Source organism: Heteronotia binoei, chromosome 4, assembly GCF_032191835.1.
Source record: "Heteronotia binoei isolate CCM8104 ecotype False Entrance Well chromosome 4, APGP_CSIRO_Hbin_v1, whole genome shotgun sequence".
NCBI lineage: Eukaryota > Metazoa > Chordata > Lepidosauria > Squamata > Gekkonidae > Heteronotia > Heteronotia binoei.
In genome coordinates, this window is record NC_083226.1 from 114,459,947 (window position 1) to 114,482,022 (window position 22,076).

A 22,076-nucleotide genomic window follows, 5' to 3' on the forward strand; every position below is an offset into this window, starting at 1 on the left:
AATGTGTTTTATTTTACTTTAATTCAGCTCTCTTGGAAGTTTTCCAACATGTTTGTTAAATTAAATGGGCATGCTAACATGCAGTGTTTCACATTGCTTTATATGGGAAAGAATTTTTTTATTATTATTATTTATTTAGAATTTATATCCCGCCCTTCCCACAAGTGGCTCAGGGCGGCTTCCAACAATTGATCAGACATAAAAATTAAACAATATTTAAACATGTAAACAATTAAACATTTAAAACAGATAAAACCTTAAAAATTAATAAATATTCCAAATATATATAAGAAAAAATCTGGCAAGCTACATTGAGTTCTCATCTTAGCTAGGTGTAAGCTAGCCAGAAGAGGGTCGTCTTACAGGCCCTGCGGAACTGAACAAGGTCCCGCAGGGCCCTCACCTCCTCCGGCAGCTGATTCCACCATGTAGGGGCCATAACAGAGAAGGCCCTTTCTCTGGTGGATTTCAAGCGGGCTTCTTTTGGCCCAGGGATAGTAAGGAGATTTTGTGTTCCCGACCTCAGTACTCTCTGGGGAACATGTGGGGAAAGACGGTCCCTCAGGTAGACAGGTCCCAGGCCATATAGGGCTTTAAAGGTAATAACCAGCACCTTGTACCGGACTCGGTATATCACTGGAAGCCAGTGCAGGGTCCGAAGACCCGGCTGAATGTGTCCCCACTTTGGGAGACCCAGTAACAGCCGGGCCGCGGCATTCTGCACCAGCTGTAATTTCCGAGTTCGGGACAGGGGCAGCCCTATGTAGAGGGCATTACAGTAGTCAAACCTCAAGGTGACCGTAGCATGGATCACTGTTGCTAGGTCGTCGCGCTCCAGGAAGGGGGGCAACTGCCTTGCCTGCCTAAGGTGAAAAAATGCAGACTTGGCAGCAGCTGCTATCTGAGCCTCCATCTTTAAGGAAGGCTCCAATAGCACCCCCAAGCTCCTGACCCTGTCAGCCGCTGTCAGCGGCGCACCGTCAAAAACTGGTAGGGGGATTCCCCCTCCCGGGCCGCGGCGACCCAGGCAAAGGACCTCTGTCTTTGCAGGATTAAGCTTCAGCCCGCTCAGTCTGAGCCACTCAGCCACGGCATATAATGCCCGATCTAGATTTTCCGGGGCGCAGACCGGCTGGCCGTCCATCAGTAGATAGAGCTGGGTGTCATCAGCGTACTGGTGACACCCTAGCCCATACCTTCGGGCAATCTGGGCAAGAGGCCGCATATAGATGTTAAATAACATCGGGGAGAGAACCACCCCTTGGGGCACACCACAATCGAGTGTGCACCTCCGGGATAGTTCTCCCCCAACTGCGACCCTTTGTCCCCGACCTTCCAGGAAAGAGGAAAGCCACTGTAAGGCCAACCCCTGAATCCCCACGTCGGCGAGGCGACACTTCAGTAGCCGATGGTCGACCGTGTCGAACGCAGCCAACAGGTCTAACAGCATCAGCACTGCCGAGCCACCCCGATCCAGATGCCGTTGAAGGTCATCCACTAGGGCAACCAACACCGTCTCCGTCCCATGTCCTGGGCGAAAGCCGGACTGAAATGGGTCAAGAACGGAAGCATCCTCCAGGAAAGTCTGTAGCTGCATCGCCACTGCCCTCTCAATAAGTTTGCCCAAAAAGGGCAGATTTGAGACCGGCCGATAGTGTGCCAATTGGGCCAGATCTAAAGATGGTTTTTTTAAGAGGGGACGGACCACAGCCTCTTTGAGCGGCGTTGGAAAATGCCATTCCATCAGGGATCTATTTATGATATCCCGTACAGGATATCTAAGAACCCCCTGGCAAGATTTAATAAGCCAGGAAGGGCATGGGTCCAATTTACAAGTTGTTGGGCGAGCAGATAAGAGAATCCTGTCAACTTCCTCCAGGCTGAGGGGGCTAAAGCCATCCAGACTATAATCCGAAGACAGGCTCGGGGCCTCGGTTTCGCTAACTGTCTCAAAACTGGCAGGGGGGTCGGGGCGGAGTGACGCGATTTTATCCACAAAAAAATTCGCAAAAGCCTCGCAGCCTATTTCCAATTCAATAGAATTTATTCTGCCTTGCAGCAGCGTTGTAAGTCCTCTAATTATGTCGAACAATTGTGCCGGGCGCGAAGTTGCGGACACAATCTTAGCCGCAAAGAATGCTTTCTTTGCGGCTTTGATTGCCATCTCATAGGCCTTCAAACTCTCTCTATAAGATGTTCGGGTCACTTCGTCTCGAGTACGCCGCCATTGCCTCTCCAGTCGTCTGAGTCCCCGCTTTTGTTGCCGCAGCTCCTGGTTAAACCAAGGCGACGGCTTCGAGCGGGGGCATAGAGGGCGCTTGGGTGCGATCTCCTTGATGGCCCTGGAGAGCCCATTGTTCCAGGACTCTACCAGATCATCCAGGGAATCGCCAGTGGGCCAGGTGTCCCGTAGAGCCGTTAGGAACTGTTCCGGGTCCATCAGGCTCCGCGGGTGAGCTAAAATACGCTCTCCGCCTAAACAGGTTTTGGGTGACACCTCCATACGAGCCTTAAGGGCAAAGTGATCTGACCATGGCACTGCTTCCATTGCAATATCAGTCACTGATATTCCGGCCGCAAAGACCAGGTCTAACATGTGTCCCGCCTGATGAGTGAGCGTTGTAACAACCTGGGAGAGTCCTAGTGTCGCCATGGATGCCACCAGGTCCGTCGCCTGGCTGGAGGCCGCATCGTCGGCATGGACATTGAAGTCACCCAAGACCAAAAGTCTTGGGTGCTCCAACGCCCAGCCCGCCGCGGCCTCCACCAGGGACGGTAAGGCGCTGGCCGGTGCGTTAGGCGGTCGGTACACCAGCCAGATCGCCAACCCCTCCCCAACATCCCACATCAGGCCAACACATTCTATGCCTGGAATCTCTGGAGCTGGAAGAGCCCTAAAGGAGTAAGCTTCTCGTATGAGGAGTGCCACCCCTCCCCCCCGCCCGTTAGTCCGTGACTGGTGGAAGACCGAGTATCCCGGGGGAACAGTCTGGGAGAGAGCTACTGTCTCCCCCTCACGCACCCAGGTCTCTGTCACGCAAGCCAGGTCCATGTCCTGCTCGGACAGAAACTCCCGCAGGACAGAGGTCTTATTATTGATGGACCTGGCATTGCATAACACCAGTGACAGAGGTGAGTAATTCAGCCTGGCCCTACTACCTGTCACCGTCGGGATGGGACGAAGGCTGGAAGGGGGTCGGGCGCTATTATGTCTCGATCTCCTTCCCTTGTAATTCTGCCTCGTCCCACCGTCATATCTTCCCCTCCCCAGGAGTACTGGAATCCCTAGGCCAGTCATCTCTTGTTAATATTCCCCTAGTCCGATGGAACCGTTGAAGCTACCCTCTCCTCCACCCCCCTCCTTCCAGCCAATCTAAGAAGAAGAAGAAGAAGAAGAAGATATTGGATTTCTATCCCGCCCTCCACTCCGCAGAGTCTCAGAGCGGCTCACAATCTCCTTTATCTTCCTCCCCCACAAGAAACACCCTGTGAGGTGGGTGGGGCTGGAGAGGGCTCTCACAGCAGCTGCCCTTTCAAGGACAACCTCTGCCAGAGCTATGGCGGACCCAAGGCCATGCTAGCAGGTGCAAGTGGAGGAGTAGGGAATCAAACCCGGTTCTCCCAGATAAGAGTCCGCACACTTAACCATTACACCAAACTGGCTCTCCTATTTATATAAGCTAATCTGCCAATTACTAAACAGCTATTTAACTAACTCCCATCTAAACTTCTCCAATTATTAGCTAAAATTTAAATTAATTTAATCCAAAAGCTCATTAATTATAAAACCCTCCCAATAAATATCCTTCCTTAATTAATTTGCCACCAATCAATTTTTAATTCCAAAGCTCGTTAATTATAAAAACCCTCCCAATAAATTCTTCCCTAATTAACTTGCCACTAATCAACTTTCACTTTAGCCAATAGTCAACCTCTAATAGCCTATAAAACCATAACCAATAATATAATTAAGTTGGCAGTTTAGATCTGCTGGGGTGAGGGATTAGGACAGGGGATGTAAACAGTTGAGTAAAGTGCAATGATTTTAAAGTGCTGGTGCCTATAAGGTGCAATGTTCTTATTTTTGCCGTGTCTTTATCTTTGTCTTCGGGCGTGCTGGAATCCATATGGAGCCTGTTCTTTTAAAGCGGTAAAGGGGGGGGTTATCAATTCCTCACATAGAGAGGAGTTATCCCAGCAGTCATTGGCCCTGTTCAGACGCACAATATAATCAGATGTTGCTGCTGTTTCCTTCCGGATTTAAAGTGGCTGATCAGACAGCAACATCTGCCTCCCGGTATTAACTCGTGGTAGCCCCTCCCCCCAATCCTTCTCAGAACCAGATTATTTTGTTATCTGCTCCTTTGTGGTGTTTTTTGAGTTCTCTGATTTCACCTCGTAGTTTTCTCCATCCGGATGTTTGAAGGCTGTCCCAGAGCCAAAGGAGCCTCAGACACCCGGTTTACAGTCGCCATTTTTTTTACTAATTAACTATATGCGTATAACCGCATAACCACATAATGTTTTAACCTATGTGCATGTGCATAATGCGCATAATAGTTGGGGGGGGGGAAAGAACTGCATGGTGCCATCATGTGGACGGCAGAAGATGGTTTCACCACATAGTGATTCGAATTGCAATATGGCAGTCTGATTGATAATATCCGGAACAAAGATATTCAGAACAGAACCGAGTCAGTTTAACATGGACTCAACATGCTGTGTGAATAGGGCCATTTCTTCCCTTTTCATACTGCACAGTGGGCAGAGTGTAGTGCTCTGATCTTCTCCAGTATATAAAACTGTGGATGGAAATGGACTTTATTATACATAATTATTTAGGCCATGCTATATTATGGTTTAAAACACCAGTTATGGAATAATCTCTTTGATTAGTCTAAAAGCTTCTGTGTGTATCCTAATAACAGATAACTGACAAACTGAGTAAATGAGTACTGTGCTGATGGGAAATACACATTTGTATTGTCTTGCAGCCTGATAATAGTGTCAGATAGATAGAGGTATTACTCTTTGGAAGTCAGTTCCATTCACTGAAGTGGAACTTCATTTCCAAGTAGGGTCCTATAAATTTGGCATCATGCTCACTAAGAAGTGAAACTGAATGCAGTCTTAGGTGTATAATTTAGGTGGTTAGGTCTTGTTGATTTCAGTGAGATTAAAGATGCTTCTGGATTACACCCAATACTTTTCAGTTTGTTAGATGTGTATGCTCAATACAGTGCTATTTTAAACCATGCCAGACGCCCATGTTTATTTGTTGTTGGGTTTCTTGTTTGTTTGCTCACTTGCTTTGAAACCGCCTGCCATGTTCATTTCCAGCCTTTATGTCATGTGTACCTTTTGTCTAAGTGAATGTTTCATATTTATTTTTATTTGTCCATTAATCTCTTCCTCTTCAGGTGCAATCTAGCTCCTGTGGTGGAGTTTGCTGCCGATGTGGGAACTAAATCAGATTTTATTACCATGAACCCATCAGTTGTACAAAGAGCATTTGGAGGCTTTCGAAATGAGAGTGACAGAGAAAAATTTGTGCATAGGCTATCCATGCTGAATGACAGTGTCCTTTGGATCCCAGCATTCATGGTCAAAGGCGGAGAGAAGCATGTGGAGTGGGTTAATGCACTAATCCTTAAGAATAAATTGAAAGTGCGAACTGCCTATCCATCACTGAGACTTATTCATGCTGTCAGAGGGTAAGTGTCTGGAAAAGACTGGTCTGTCCTTGGCACAGTAGAACTCATAACTAAAATTTAGACTAGACAGAAAGAATAGCTCTAAAAGGTTTATGATAATTCTATTCTAGTCATAATGGATTATACTTTTGAAAAAGTCACGCTTGTTTGGATGAAAATGTTTCCCATTCATTTAGAGGCAAACAGAAAGTATTTAATTTGGTGACCTTTCCCCCCTTCTCTGTATAAATAAAAAAATGTATATATTGAGGAAAAAATGTTTAGAAAGACTTTCTCTTGCTGTAGAACTAACCAAACATTCTAAGGTTGCTGTGATTTGAAAGTTTTGATCCTATCTGCCAGGCATGTGATTTTTTTTTTCTACATCTTCATCTTTATGATGCAAACAGACCTTTAGCGCCTCCCTTTTTTCTTTTCATGATCAAACTTAATTGGACTAATTTGACTTTGATCTGAGTAGTTTATGAGCCCAAACACCTAATATCTTTGATTCCCTGCCCCGCAATATCTTTTTTTAGTCATCACCAGGTTTTCATATTGATTTAAAATATATGGAAACCTGAACAGAAAAACATTTTTAAAAAAAGAAAAGAAAAGAAAAGAAAAGGTGGGGGTATACTTGGTTGCTTATTTAGGTATATAAATCATGTTCAGCTTTTGTATTGCTTTATTCCTTCTTTTTGTGTTTCAAGAAGAACCACCTTAGTCATTTTGTTACTACAGATGGATTCTTCATCTGTGATGATGTATTAAAATCCTTTTGGAACTACATCTTTCCCATGTATACTCCTCTGATGTGTTGCTATAATGCTTAGTTTCTTTCCCTGATGCATGCTTTGTTTTAAATTCCAGCAGTATAAAATAGTCATTGCTAAAGTTTGTCTGAGCTGACCATTATTTTCAATGCACTGAGTATTGCTTCTTAATTAGATGGAACTTATTCCCCAACTGATATACTAGCAGCATTTGTGCTGTATGCTAACTGAACCTTAACTTAGATTTTTTTTCTTTGATGGACAGATTGGTCTGCACTGATTATGATCCCAAAAGAAATATTTTGTCCTTTTAGTAAGTGCTGTTAATGTTTCCAAATGTTTAATCATGTCCTGGACTGTTAAATCCCATTTTTGTATATTCACTTATTTCCAAGTGGAAAAAAGTGTTTTCCCTTAAAGCAACATACATTATTCTTTGTCTGTAGCAGCCTCACTTTGGTCAGCAATTGTTGACCTCTATGAATAGAGCTGCTTGCTTATCCATTCTTTACTGATTGCTCTATGAAATGGAAGTATCCAGAGCTAAAGCCTGGCCCAGACTTGCTCAGATCCTCACCAGCCACAGTAAGGCCTTCCCTGACAATCAGGCTGGCTGGTCCTCACCTGAGGCTAGGACAAACACAACCGGTTCAGCTTCTGGAAGGAGAGCCAACCCAGATGGGGTGGCTGAGAGCAGGAGTCAGCCTGAGTTCATCCTGACAAGGCCAATTATGTCATTAGCCAGCAACAGCCTGTCAACACCCATGGCAGGGAGGAATAGGCCCCAATAGCCCCCAAGACATCCAAAGAAGGGGACCCCACTCTCCAGGGAGGACAACAGCATTGCCAGTGGACCCAGCAGCAGCAGCCTATGCAAGAAGCCAGAGCTGTCTCAGGACAAATTGCAAGCTGGGCTTGAGACAAGAGCTCAATCATAGGAGGGAAAAGAGAAACAGGGGGTAGGTTGAGGGATTAAGTGGGCAGCAGCCAGGAAGAGATGGGAGAATGCTTCACCTCCTGATTGACCAGAACAGATTCTAGAACCTAACCAGCAGAGCCAGGCAGGCATCCTTCATGAGGGAAGATCCAGGGACAGGCCAGGGAGGAAAGGTGTGGAAAAGACTTCTTATTGGAAGAGAGATAACTTCCAAGGAAGGGAAAGATGAAGGTGTTGCAACCTCCTGTCCCTCCTATTCCAAGGTCATGGGCCAACTTGGTAGAAAGTGGTAGGGTGGGCCAATGAGAGAAGAGGCTAACATAGGGAAACCCCCAAACAAATTTTCTGCTACAAACACTAGTTTTATATCTAACTGACTTCCTTCCTGTTAGGCTAGGATTGCCAGGTCCCCTCGCCATTGTGGTGGGGGAATTTGAGGACATTCCAGGGGTGGGCAGGATGTTGCACACGATGTCCCCAATGTGATGTATCACTTCCAGGTGATGTTATAATGCTAGGGATGTCATATGATGATGCTCTGGTTTTTGGGCAACCTCTATGGTTTTTAAGGCAAAAAACTGTAGCATTTTGCCCCAAAATCAGAGTGTCATGTGCAACATCACTGACAAGATGATGTCACTTCTGGGTGATGTCATCAAATTGGGGATATCATGTGCAACATCCCGCCCACCCTTGGAATGCCCTCAAATTCCCCCACCACAATGACGAGGGGACCGGCAACCCTAGCATAACAGGAAGGAAGTCAGATAAAAAACTAGTGTTTGTGGCAGAAAATTTGTACCACTGTGTTAATAAACAGAAATTGGACAATTTTGGCTTGTTCTTGGAAAAAATTACACCTGATCTTTGCATACTGTTAGCTGCATTAAAAAAGTATTACTTCTGCAACACTGCCATGGAGAAACAACAAAGTATGATGTCAGACTGCAAGAATGTACTGGTTCTGGTTGGGAAGATATTAGTGGTTGATAGTATAAGTAGGGAACCCATAAAAGGTGACCAAAGTCTTTTGGTGTAATGTGGTGATTTTAATTTGCAATTATATTTTATGTGTTTTCCTTTGTGGTCAGTAGAAATTTGAAAGTACTCACAATACTAACCAGATACTTTTAAAAGTTAAGTTTCAAAGAAAATGTATAGGATATTATGTGGTAGAGAAAATGTATCAGGCTTAATTGTTTGAAAGCGTTTGCATTTATGTTAATAAAAATAACCATCCACTTCTCCCAAAATAGTAATCTTCTCTACAATATTAAATAAAATGGTAATCTCCATAGCTGATCTACATAGTAACTATAGCAATTTCCAGTAATGGCTTAGAGCACAAATCTTCAAATAATAATCTTGAGTGATGGTAGCTTTAAAGAATATTAATAACCTTGCTCTGTCTCATGTAAGGCCTGGTGAAATATTGCAGTCTAGGGAAAATGTACATAACTCCTATCAGGAAGGGGGAAATAAATGAATGTCGATTTACAGGTGGTGTCACTATCACCACCCAGGCTGCCCCCAGACAGAAATTTTGTAAGCTGGATGGTGATTTACTGCCTCGTTATCTGACCATATTATCTGAAGCCAACTATGAATAGGCATGGAGGCTGGAATATAAATCCAATAAAATAAAATAAAAAGAAAATAAATAGTGTTGTCAACCTCTAAATGGAGATCTGAAATTACAACTGGTCTCCAAGCTATAGAGAGCAGTTCACTTGGAGAAAATGACTGAACATATATGAACATATGAAGCTGCCTTATACTGAATCAGTCCCTCAGTCCATCAAAGTCAGTATTGTCTACTCAGACTGACAGTAACTCTCCAGGGCCTCAAGCTGAGGTTTTTCACACCTATTTGCCTGGACCCTTTTTAGTTGGAGATGCTGGGGATTGAACCTGGGACCTTCTGCTTCCCAAGCAGATGCTCTACCACTGCTTTGGAAGGCCTTCTTTATGGCATTATAGCCTGGTGAGGCCCCTCCCTTCCTGAAAACCCACCCTCCCAGGCTCTAGCCCTGCAAATCTCCAGGTATTTCCCAACTCAAAGGTGGCAACCCTAAACCATGGCACTGGGAGGGTTGTAGCTGACCTTATCATTTCATTATGATGCCATTTGTTAGCAGGGCATTTTTGTACTAGGAACTCCTTTACATATTAGGCCACATAACCCTGATGTAGTCAATCCACCTGGAGCTTACAGTAGACCCTGTACTAAAACCTCTGTAAGCTCTTGGAGGGGTGTGGCCTAATATTCAAAGGAGTTCCTGCTACAAAAAAGCCCTGTTAGCAAAGGCAGGTGAAGGACTATGCTTCTCTAAGCATCCTCACAATTCAGTGCTGCAAGGATCCGTCCTGGGACCTGTTTTGTTCAACATCTTTATAAATTATTTGGATGAAGGAATAGAGGGAATGCTTATTAAATTTTCATAAGATACTAAATTGGGAGGGGTAGCAAATACAGTAGAAGAAAGAGTCAGGATACAGGATGATCTTGACAGGCTGGAAAACTGGGCTAAAACAAGTAAAATGAATTTTAACAAGGACAAATGTAAAGTCCTGCAATTAGGTAGGGAAAATCAAATGCATAATTATAGAATGGGGAAACCTTGTGTGAAAAGGATCAAGGTAGGGGTCCCCAACCCCTGAGCCATGGACCAGTACCGGTCTGTGACCTGTTAGCAACTGGGCTGCAAGGCAGAGGCGCCGCACCACCCTTTTTGCCTACCTGGGACCTGGGTGGACAAAAGAGGCAGCACTGCCCCGCTCCAAGGGAGGCAGCCTCAGAGCAAGGCCGCACTGCCTCTTTTGTCTGCCTGGGTCCTGGGTGGGTAGAAGAGGGACAGCAGAAGCAGCCCCAGTCTCCTCCCCCACATTTAAAGACCCTCAAGGGGCAGGAATTGGGTGCAGGTGGGGAGCAGCCAGGGGCAGCAAAAACCCCAGCACTGCCCCCCCCATTGGTCCATGGAAAAAATTGTCTTCCACGAAACTGGTCCCTGGTGCCAAAAAGGTTGGAGCCACTGATCTAGGGGTCTTACTGAACATGAATCAGCAATATGATGTGGTAGCTAAAAAGGCAAATGGGATGTTGGGCTGTTATCAACAGAAGTATAGTGTCCAGAAGTGATGGTATTGCTTCACTCTGCTCTGGTAAGACCTCACCTAGAGTATTGTGTTCAGTTTTGGGCACCACAGTTTAAGAAGGATATAGACAAGCTAGAATGTATTCAAAGGAGGGCAATGAAAATGGTGAGGGGTCTGGAAACTGAGTCCTATGAGGAAAGGCTGAAGGAGCTGGGTATGTTTAGCCTGGAGAGGAGATGACTGAGAGGTAATATCACCATCTTCAAGTACTTGAAGGGCTGTCATATAGAGGATGGTGCGGAGTTGTTTTCTTTTTATTCAGAAGCAGGGCTTTTCTTGAGCAGGAATGCACAGGAACACAGTTGCAGCTGGCTTGGTGTCAGGGGGTGTGACTAAATATGCAAATATGCTGGGTGTTTTCTACATAAAAGCCCACTGTGAAGCAATGGTGACATCGGGCGTGTGGCCTAATGTACAAATGAGTTCCTGCTGGGCTTTTTCTACAAAAAAAGTCTTGTCCAGAACCAATAGGTTGAACCAGAACCAATAGGTTGAAATTAAATCAGAAGTGTTTTCAACTAAACATTAGGAAGAACTTCCTGACAAAGTGATTCCTCAGTGGAACTGGCTTCCTTATGAGTTGGTGGGCTCTCCTTCCTTGGAAGTTTTTAAACCAAGGCTAGATGACCATCTGACAGCAATGCTGATTCTGTGAATTTAGGCAGATCACGAGAAGGAAGGCAGGAAGAGTTGCATCAGTGCTTAGTTCTCATAGTCCTTTCTTACACATCCAGGGAAATGCTGTTCACAATTTTGGGGTTGGTAGCAGTTTTTCTTCAGGCCAGTTTTGCCAGGAATCCTGGAGGGTTTTGTTTTGTTTTTACACTATTATTGCAATGGAGCAGGTGTCACTGTGTGTGGTGGGGGGAGGCATTTGTTATTTTCCTGCATTGTTCAGGGGATTGGACAAGATGACCATGGAGGCCCCTTCCAACTCAATGATTCTATGATTAAGCAGATGTCTCTAACAGGCCTGCTGTCTACTGGGCCTTTCATACCTCTGTTATTCTCTGTATAGTTCCTATTGCTTTCCTTAAGCACACACACACACAACCCTGGTTTCAGAAATCCCTCAACCTATAAAGTGAATTGTTCAATGTACCCAATTTTAAATGTTGATTAGTTGCTTTAAAAAAAACAACAACTGAATGCTATTATTTTACAATACTGTCTAACTAGCTCAGGACATCTGGAGTCCCTTGGAGAAGAGCAGGCTCAAATGTTTTAAAAGTAAGCAAATAAATAGTCTCAGTAATTAGTGTAAACATCAACCTATGGATGACTACATTATCATTTTATAATATTGAGAGTCAATTTGGTGTAGTGGTTAAGTGAGTGGACTTTTAACTGGGAGAATTGAATTTGATTCCTCACTCCTCCACATGCAACTGCTAGAGTGACCTTGGATCAATCATAACTGTCACAGCAGTTTCTGTCAGAGCTCTCAGCTCCACCTACCTCACAGGATGTCTGTTTTGGGGAGGGGAAGAGAAAGAGATTGCAAGCAGTTCTGAGACTCCTTTGGGTAGTGAAGGGTGGGGTATAAATCTAATCTCCTCCTCCTCCTCCTAGTAAGAGGGAATGCTTTGAAAATCATTGACTGTTAGTTGATGATGTGTCCATGGACAAATGACAAATGCTAGGAAGGAGCTAGGGTTGCCATAGAGTCCAACTTCCATTTTCTCCAGGTGAACTGATCTGTCACCTGGAGATTAGTTGCGAGAGATCTCTATCTACCACCTGGAGGTTGGTAACCCTAACAGGAGTGGGCATTGCTATGCTGAGAATTTCTCATAGAATTTAGTGTCTGAAAAGACAGTTCTGTTCCGTTTCATTCTAAATTCAGCCTAGTGTGAGTTTTGCACTTCAGAGCAAGTACTTTGAAGGAAGAATATTGCTCTTCAATTGAGAGTAATATTCTCATCTTTTGCTTTTGTGCTATTCAGCATAGCATGATTCTGAAAAGCAGAAGTCCATAAGTTATTGTCTAATAAGCAAAATTATGGTAAATTAAGGTTAATTAGTAGCAAATTAATTAGTAAATTAATTAGTAGAAGCTCCAGTTAGTAGGCATTCTTCATTAGATCCACCAGTTTTTGGTAGCATGAAAAGTAAATTAAGTATGAAATATAGAAATATTGAAAAGTATTGAAAATGCAGATAAAGATGACTGGCTAAATCCTTTGAATTTAAAACAAGTCGTGTGTATATCAGATCACACATAACTTTTTTTCCAGTTTGTGGGTAGTCCTGGATACCAGAGAGGTAGTATCCTTGCACAACTAGATTTCCTCTGCTATTCCCCAAATCATCCCAGGGCTAAGGAGCTTGGTATGTTTAGCATGGATGGAAGATGACTGACTGAGAGGTGATATGATAATCAAGTACTTGAAGGGCTATCATATAGAATGTGGTGAGATTTGTTTTCTGTTGCCCCAGAAGGTCAGACCTGAACTAATAGGTTGGAAATTAAATCAAAAGAGTTTCAACCTAACCATTAAGAAGAACTTTCTGACAGAGCAGTTCCTCAGTGGAACCAGTGTTCCCTCTAAGCTGAGTTAGCATGAGCTAACTCACAGATTTTTAGCCTCCAGCTCACACATTTTTATCTTAGTTAAGGAAGGAGGACCATAGAGGGTTAACCAAATTTATTAATTTTTTTGCAATATACTGAAATGTATTTCAAATAATAAAAAGGGGAAAAAAGCAATATTTCAATCCTTATCAATACATTACACATTTTCTTTTTTTTCCCCTCACTTCCCCCACCTCTTTTCTTTGACCTCTGTCGGTGCTTCAAGCTATTGAGAAAAAACAATTAAGGTACCATCCGTTTTAGAATCTTGCACTATAAAATTTACATAAAATCTAAAAACATCTCCATACCTCTATTTATAATTTGGTCTTCTAGCTTTCCTTCAGGACATTGTTAGCACATTCTGAACTTATTTATCTAAATATACTAAATAATATCACCTTAACCTTTTAGTTCACCCTTAGTATTACACTTATCTTTCATCTATTATTACACCAGTTATAGCTATTTAATTCTTTTTAAGTATTACACATCTTTCATCGATCTATTATCACATCAATTATAACTGTTTGTTGTAATTATCACTATATTTTCTAACTGCTAATAAAAGGAGCTATCGTATATTGATTCAAAAAATTCTTTCTAATCACCTGTCTCCCCCATTTTCCCCAATTTCAGGTTATACTTTCAAAAACCACCAAATGTCTCTTTTCTCTCAATTGCTTTTCAATATAGTCCTGAAACTTCTTCCATTCATCTTTAAATTTTTCTGCATCACTGTCTTTCAAGATTCTAGTAAGTCTATCCATTTCACTCCAATGTAAAGTTTTTAAAATCCAGTCCTGTTTATCTGGTATTTCAGCTTGCTTCCACCTTTGTGCAAACAATGTTCTTGCAGCTGACAACATATACTACACCAAAGTCCTGTCTTGCTTCGGAAAACTTTCCATTTGTAATCCTACCAGAAAGGTATCTGGTGCCCTTTTAACTGCATATCCAAAAATCTTCGACATCTCTTGTTGAATCATTTGCCAAAATTATGTTGCTTTTTCACATGTCCACCATATATGATAAAAAGAGCCTTCATGTTTTTTACATTTCCAACACCAATCAGATGCCTGCTTGTTCATTTTTGCTAACTTCTTAGGTGTCATTTACCACCTGTATTGCATTTTCAAACAGTTTTCTTTTATATTATTACATGTCGATATTTTCATAGAGTTCTTCCATAGGTGTTCCCATGTCTCCATTGAAATTTCTTTATTCATATTTATTGCCCATTTAATCATTTGAGATTTTACTACTTCATCTTCTCTAGACCATTTCAATAACAATTTATACATCTTTGCAATCAACTTTTCATCTTCCCCTAATAGCACTTTTTCCATCTCTGTCTGATCTTGCCTTATACCTGTAGTCCTGATATCTTTATCCACTAGACTTTTAATTTGTAGCATCTGGAATCAATTAAATTTGTCCTGCAGTTCTTCCTCCACTTTTAATTCTACTTTGCCACCCTTAATTTTTAGCAATTGTTTGCATGTAACCCATTTGTCTTCCTGTGAGTCAGAAATCCATTTTATAACTTCCATTGGTACAATCCACAGTGGTTTCTTCTCATCACCATATTTAAAATATTTTTTCCCAAGTACTCAACAAACTACTACTTATAAAATGATGCCGGAAGAAACCATCCATCTTCTCCTTCCCATAATACAAATATGCATGCCAACCAAATAGATTTCCATGACCTTCTAATGCCAATAACTTCTGGTTGGATAAAGTTATCCAGTCCTTGAGCCATACTAAACATACTGCTTCATGATATAATTTGAGATCCGGCAGTTGAAAACCTCCTCGTTCTTTCGCATCAATTAGTATTTTCCTTTTGATTCTTGGTTTTAATCCCACCCATACAAATTCAGAAAACTTTTTTTGACATCTATTGAATTGTTTAACATCTTTCACAATTGGAATTGTTTGGAAGAGGAACAACATTCTTGGTAAGACATTCATTTTCACGGCAGCTATCCTGCCCAAAAGAGACAAGTTCAGTTTATTCCATTTCAACATATAGGCTTCAATTTTACGCCACAGTTTATCATAATTATTTTTAAACAGATCTATATTTTTCATCGTGATCTCTACACCCAAATATCTTACTTTCAAAGTGACTTCACATCCAGTTGCATTTTGAAGTTCTTTCTGTTTGCACAATAATAATTTTTTCAATAATAATTTTTTACTTAAAATTCGCGATTTTTCTTTATTTATGTAACACCCAGCAAGGTCACCATATTTTCTGATTTTTTTCCAATAACAATGGTAATACTTGTATTGGATTTTCAATAATAAACATCACATCATCTGCAAAGACTCTATATTTATAAGTCCATCCTTTCAATTTTAGCCCCTTTATTTCCTTATCTTCTGTTATTTGCAACAACAAAATCTCTAGAGTCATTATAAATAGCAATGGGGATAGAAGGCAACCTTGTCTTGTACCTTTGCTGATAACCATTTGCTCTGTTAAATCTGAATTAACACATAGCTTAGCTCGCTGTTCAGTATATATCGCCTTCACCATTCTTATAAAGTCTTTTCCCAACTCTGCTTTTTCCATCACAGCAAACAAAAAGTCCCAATTAAGATTGTCAAAGGCTTTCTCCACATCAGCAAAAAAGAGTGCCACTTCTTTTTCCAGATGTTTTTCATAATACTTTACAATGTCCACCACTATTCTGATATTGTCTCTAATTTGCCTCTTCGGGAGAAAGCCTGCTTGCTCTTCACAGATAAACCTATGCAGGTATTGTTTTAGCCTTTCCGCCAAAATTTTTGCAAATATTTTGTAGTCATTGTTAAGCAATGAAATCGGTCTATAATTTTTCACATTTGTAGCATCTCTGTCTTCTTTTGGTAACAATGAAATAACTGCTTCTTTCCAAGTATTTGGCACTTGCCCATCCAAACGGATATTATTCATCAATTTTTGGAGCATTGGAACTAATATATTTATAAGAACTTTGTAAAATTTTATTGAAAAGCCATCCGGTCCCGGTGCTTTCCTTATTTTCATTGAACTGATTGCAGCTTCTATTTCACCTTTTCCAATTGGATCATTCAATGTTTCTTTCATCATTTTTGTTGTTGGATTTACCTTCACATTTTGTAAATAAGCTTCTATTCTTTCTTTATCAACTTGCTGGCCTTTAAATAAGTTAGCATTGTACTTGTAGAATTCTCTTTTGATGCCCTCCTGGTCTACAATTTCTTTGCCACCAGTTTTAATCTTGTTTATGTGTTTATTTTCCCTTCTTTTCTTCATTTGCCATGCTAAATACTTTACAGACTTGTTTGCCCCTTCAAAAGATTTTTGTTGGAATCAATTCCACTCCACCTCTTTATTCAGTAAATGACTTAACTGACTCCGTAAAATTGTAATTTCTCACAAAATTTTCCCCGGTCTCTTTCTTAATTCAATTTTCTTTTTACTTATTTCCTTTTGTAAGTTCAACAATTGCTTTTCATTTGCCCATCTGTCCTTATTATTCAATGTAATTAATGTTCGTCTCATCACAGCCTTATAGGCATCCCAAACTGTTTGAAATTGTACCTCTTGGTTGTCATTTATTTGGAAAAGAGCTTTAGTTTCTTTTTCTAGAGATGCCACTACCTCCACTTTCTGTAATATGTCATCATTTATCCTCCACCTCCTCTCTTTTTTCCTCCCTTTAGCCAACCACATCAACGAGTTATGGCTTGCACCTATTTTTGGAAGAATCTCTACTTTTTTGTGATCAGTCCAAGCTCTTTTGTAGCCCATAACATATCAATCCTAGAAAAGGTATTATGTGTGGCTGAAAAAAAAGTATAGTCTCGTACCCTGGGGTTGAATTTTCTCCACATTTTCTAAGCTCTCTTGTTTAATTAGTTCAAAAAATGCTTTAGGTAGTTTCCCATCTACATTTTTCCCCCCAGATTTATCTAAAGAGTTCTGAATAGTTCCATTAAAGTCACCCATAAGCATTATCTGATCGTATGTTACTTGATCCAGTTGTTTCATAATATAATCGAAAAAGTCACTCTGAGCCCCATTAGGAACATAAAGTCCCAACAACAGAGTCTTTTTGCCATACATCAAAACTTCTACTGCCAAATATCTACCTTCATTATCTTTAAAAATCAGTTTTGGCTCCAGCTCCTTCTTTATGTAAAAGATCACTCCCCTTTTTTTTTCTTTAGCCAATGAACCAAATTCTTCCCCTAAAAATTTGTTACATAAAAATTTGTAATCCAATTGTCTAATGTGTACTTTTTGTAAACAAATTATATTACATTTTTGTTTTGTAATCCAATGAAATGTTGCTCTTTGTTTCTGCGGCAAATTTAGGCCATTAACATTCCAAGAAATTAATTTGTAATCCATAATAATTCTTCAATTAAGCTGTGTCTCCAAAATCTTTATTGTCTGCCAAAAACCCTTCCATGCCTTGAATGTCTATTATGGAATACTTCAGCCCTTTATACTCAAAAGTAAGTCCGGCTGGTAAAATCCATCTATATCTTGTACCTTTTGCCCTTAATTTATCCGTCAAAGGTTTAAATTGTCTTCTGTCACTGATGACCTTCCTTGGTAGTTCCTTCATTATTATGACTCTGCTCTCCTCCACCATCAATTCTTTTGCAAATTGTTGTCTCAAGATCCTTCCCACTCTGTCTCTAGTGGTAAATTTAATTACTGTGTCTTTTGGCAATTTACGCCTTCTGGCAAACTCTGAATTGACCCTGTACACGTAATCACATTGATCTTCAGTCTTCTTTGGATCTTCACCCAAATATTCAGCAATAATAGTCATGATATATTTCTTTAAGTCCTCTTGATTGTTTTCCAGCACCCCCCTCAGACGTACAAAGTTCTCCATCAGCTTACAGTCTTGTAGTAGAACTTTTTCTTGAATCTTCTTTATTATAACATCTTGATTTGTAACTATTTTCCACTTCTTGCATCTTCTGTGTTGTTGCTTGTGACTCCTTCCTTAGATCTTAATAATAATAATAATTTTTTTTTCTTTTATCCCGCCCTCCCCCGCCGAAGCGGGCTCAGGGCGGCTCACATGACATGGTTTACACCATGATTACACTAAAATCCATCAATACATTAAAAACAATTAAAATAGTTAAATACAATTCAGATTAATTAACAATTAAAATTTATCAAACATAAATTAAATTAAAGTGCCACAGTTCAGAATGTGTATAGGATGGCTAGGTGTCATCTCCGGGTGCCATCTTAAATGCGAGTTGACAGAGGGTGGTTTTGCAAGCCCTGCGAAATTGATTTAGGTCTCGCAGGGCTCGCACCTCCTCTGGTAGTTGGTTCCACCATTTGGGAGCCATTGTGGAGAAGGCCTGCTCCCTAGTTGCCTTCAATCTGGCCTCTCTTGGTCCAGGGATTCGTAGTAGGTTTTGAGAACTAGATCTCAGTGCTCTCTGGGGAACATATGGAGAGAGGCGGTCCCTAAGGTAGGCAGGTCCTCGGCCATATAGGGCTTTAAAGGTGATAACCAGCACCTTATAACAAACTCGGTACACAATCGGCAGCCAGTGCAGCCTAGGCTGTACGTGTTCCCACCGTGGTAGTCCCACTAACAGCCTGGCCGCTGCATTTTGCACTAGCTGCAGTTTTCTTGTTTGGTACAAGGGCAGCCCCATGTAGAGGGCATTACAGTAGTCCAGCCTCGAGGTGACCGTTGCATGGATCACAGTTGCCAGGTCGCTACGTTCCAGGAAGGGGGCCAACTGCCTCGCCCTCCTAAGATGGAAGAAGGCAGATTTGGCAGTGGCAGCTATCTGGGCCTCCATTGTCAAGGAAGGCTCCAGTAGCACTCCCAGGCTCCTGACCCTGCGCACTGGTATCAGTGACGCACCGTCAAAAGTTGGTAGGGAGATCTCCCTTCCTGGCCCGCCATGACCCACGTGAAGGACCTCTGTCTTCTCTGGATTCAGCTTTAGCCCACTCAGCCTGAGCCAGCCCACCACGGCTTGCAATGTCCGGTCCAAGTTTATAGGGACATCGTCAATCCGGCCGTCCATCAATAGATAGAGCTGGGTGTCATCAGCATACTGGTGACAGCCCAGCCCATACCTCCGGGCAATCTGGGCAAGGGGGCGCATGTAGATGTCTTCAATTTCTTTCTTGATCTCTTTCTTTACAGCTTCAGCATTGGAATTTATTTCTTTTGTTAGTTCCTTAGTTATCTCTTTTGTTATTTCTTTAGTCCTGAGTCCGCTTGCGGAGAGGGCGGGATATAAGTCAAATGTAATAATAATAATAGTCTCTTTAGTCAACTTTTTCTCACTTGTAGTTATCAAATCTTTCATTGCCTTTGTTAATCTGGCCTCCATAGCATCCAGCTGTTCTTGGGCAATCTTAGACATTTTGCCCTCTACTGAGCCAGCTCTTCCAGGCGTTCTTAGTTCGTATTTTGGATCAGGCATCAGATGTCAGTCTTCCCATAGCATATAATAGACCCCAAGTTGACCTCCCCAAACTACAAACCGATAACAGGGTTCAATAGATTAGAGCCTGCCTTCTTCAGCAAGCCCAAAATCGCCATCCTCAGAGCTTCCTGGGCCAAGATATTAATATTTCAAGTTTTGTAAACATTCAAAATGGCAGCCGCAACTTTTTCAGGCCCCAACTCTATGATTTTTGGGGGCTAGAGTAGGCCTGGAGGTCTAGGATGTGCCCCTCTTCTCCCAGCACTGTTTTCTGTCTCTCTGGAAATGAAGTCCCGTTCTCATTGGTTTCCACTCTCATGATAGTTCATCACTTCCTGTTTCCCGGTTGCAAGCCGAGGCTTTGTTATGACGGGGGATTTTTTTTTGCAGAAGCCACAAAGGTAAGCAAACCTTGTTTTTTTTTTTTAATTTTACAGCGCTTATTAAAGTCCCAAAGCCATGATTTCACCCCCAGCCTCTGTAACACAACTTTACTTCTTTGCAAATAGTTCCAAATCTTTGATTCTTTAATTTATAAATGTTCTTTTAATCCCGGAATGAAAGATAAGAATTGTAGCTTATCAAGTGTCCAAAACTTCCTTACACCAATCGTTCCAATCTTCAGTAGTCTATAGTCCATAGAAAGTTGGGGTTGGGTGAACTTATGTCAACTTAATGACTCCAAAAAGCTTTTGTAGATGTTGTTATGCAATTTTTCACGGGAGATTCTTCAAAGCCGAAAAGGAGCCCTGGCGGGACTCCTCGCCAGCCAAAGTTAAACTCCTCAAAATCTTGCAAGCATGACTTGGACTCTTCCCATAACTGGGAGGGTAGACAGCAGGTGATAAAAACACCTTTTATGTCCAGAACAAAGGCATTGGTCCTATCCATGAAAGGGAGATGCGTCAGTCCCCCTTTCCAACTCCGGAAGCCTCGGAAGGAGGACCATGGAGCACAATAATTTATGCAGTAGCTCATAACTGCAGTGCCAGTAGCTCACAACTTTAATACCAGTAGCTCGCAAAGTAGAATTTTTGCTCACAAGACTCTGCAGCTTAGAGGAACATTGAGTGGAACAGGGACATGTTCCCTCACTCGTGGGACATGGTGAACTCTCCTTCCTTGGAGATTTTTAAACAGAGGCTAGATGGCGATCTAACAGCAATGGTGATTCTGTGGACTTAGGCAGATCAGGAGAAGGAAGGCAGAAAGGGTTGCATCAGTGCTTTGATCTCGCGACCCTTTCTTACACACTCAAGGAAATGCTGATTGCCACTTTAGGGTCAGGAAGCAGTTTTTATCCAGGCCAGTTTGGTCAGGGATCCTGGAGGGTTTTGCCATCTTCTGGGCATGGAACAGGGGTCACTGGGAGGTGTGGGGGAGGGAGGTACTTCTGAATTTCCTGCATTGTGCTGGGGGTTGAATTAGATGACCATGGAGAGGCCCATTCCAACACTATGATTCTATTATTGTAATGCTGGTACTTAGGCTGTAGGAAACAGGAAATTCGATGAAATTCGATGTAGGAAAATTCGATGAAATTGCTGAGCAGAAAGGTTAAAACGGATAAAAGGAAGTACTTCTTCACCCAAAGGGTGATTAACATGTGGAATTCACTGCCACAGGAGGTGGTGGCAGCCACAAGTATAGCCACCTTCAAGAGGGGTTTAGATAAAAATATGGAGCACAGGTCCATCAGTGGCTATTAGCCACAGTGTATGTGTGTATATAAAATTTTTTGCCACTGTGTGACACAGAGTGTTGGACTTGATGGGCCGTTGGCCTGATCCAACATGGCTTCTCTTATGTTCTTATGAAACTGTCTCAGTCATCAAGGCTAAAAGACAGTCTCAGGAAGAAAGCATTTGTTATATAATAATAATAATGTTATATAATAATGTTATATAATAATGTTATATAATAATGTTATCCAGGGAGAGCCAGAGGCAGAGCAAAACTGTTCCTATGTACTGCTTCCAGGGCTTGGGGGTTCCCGGGGAATCATGTTGAGGGATGGTGGGAGTCTGCAGGAGGAACTGGCAGAATTGTCACTCTCCTCCAATGACAGAAGTGGCCTTCTTTGGCAGAAAACAGCCACTGATAATATGTAGCATTTGTAATACTACCAAGTATTACCTTACCCATGTTGGTTTTACTAAAATTACCTTGTAAGGATTACAAAGTAGATTTTATTAGCTATTGTAAAGATATCAAGATAATGTATGTAAAGTACTTTGAACACTTGGAATTACTGAACATATTATTACAGATTTTTTATTTTTATTTACATCATTTATACTCTGCCTTTCTCACTGACATCCAATGCAGATTACACAGCAGGCAACTATTTAAATAAACAGGTGTGGGACATCTAATAAACAATATTCTAGAGATGTGAATTGTAGAATCTGAAAAAAGAACAGAAGTTTGATAACAGTACTGAAACCAAGCTGAAAGCATAAGCATTAATGTGA

General features: G+C 41.8%; 1 protein-coding gene across 1 annotated transcript in view; it reads left to right on the forward strand.

The window, feature by feature from the left end:
• Nucleotides 1-22,076, forward strand: part of ST8SIA4 (ST8 alpha-N-acetyl-neuraminide alpha-2,8-sialyltransferase 4) — a 183,265-nt gene that overhangs the window by 82,097 nt on the left and 79,092 nt on the right. Inside the window, exon 4 of the mRNA XM_060235641.1 lies at nucleotides 5,421-5,714. Coding sequence (XP_060091624.1) covers nucleotides 5,421-5,714 — 294 coding nt within the window. The remainder of the gene's footprint in view (nucleotides 1-5,420; nucleotides 5,715-22,076) is intronic.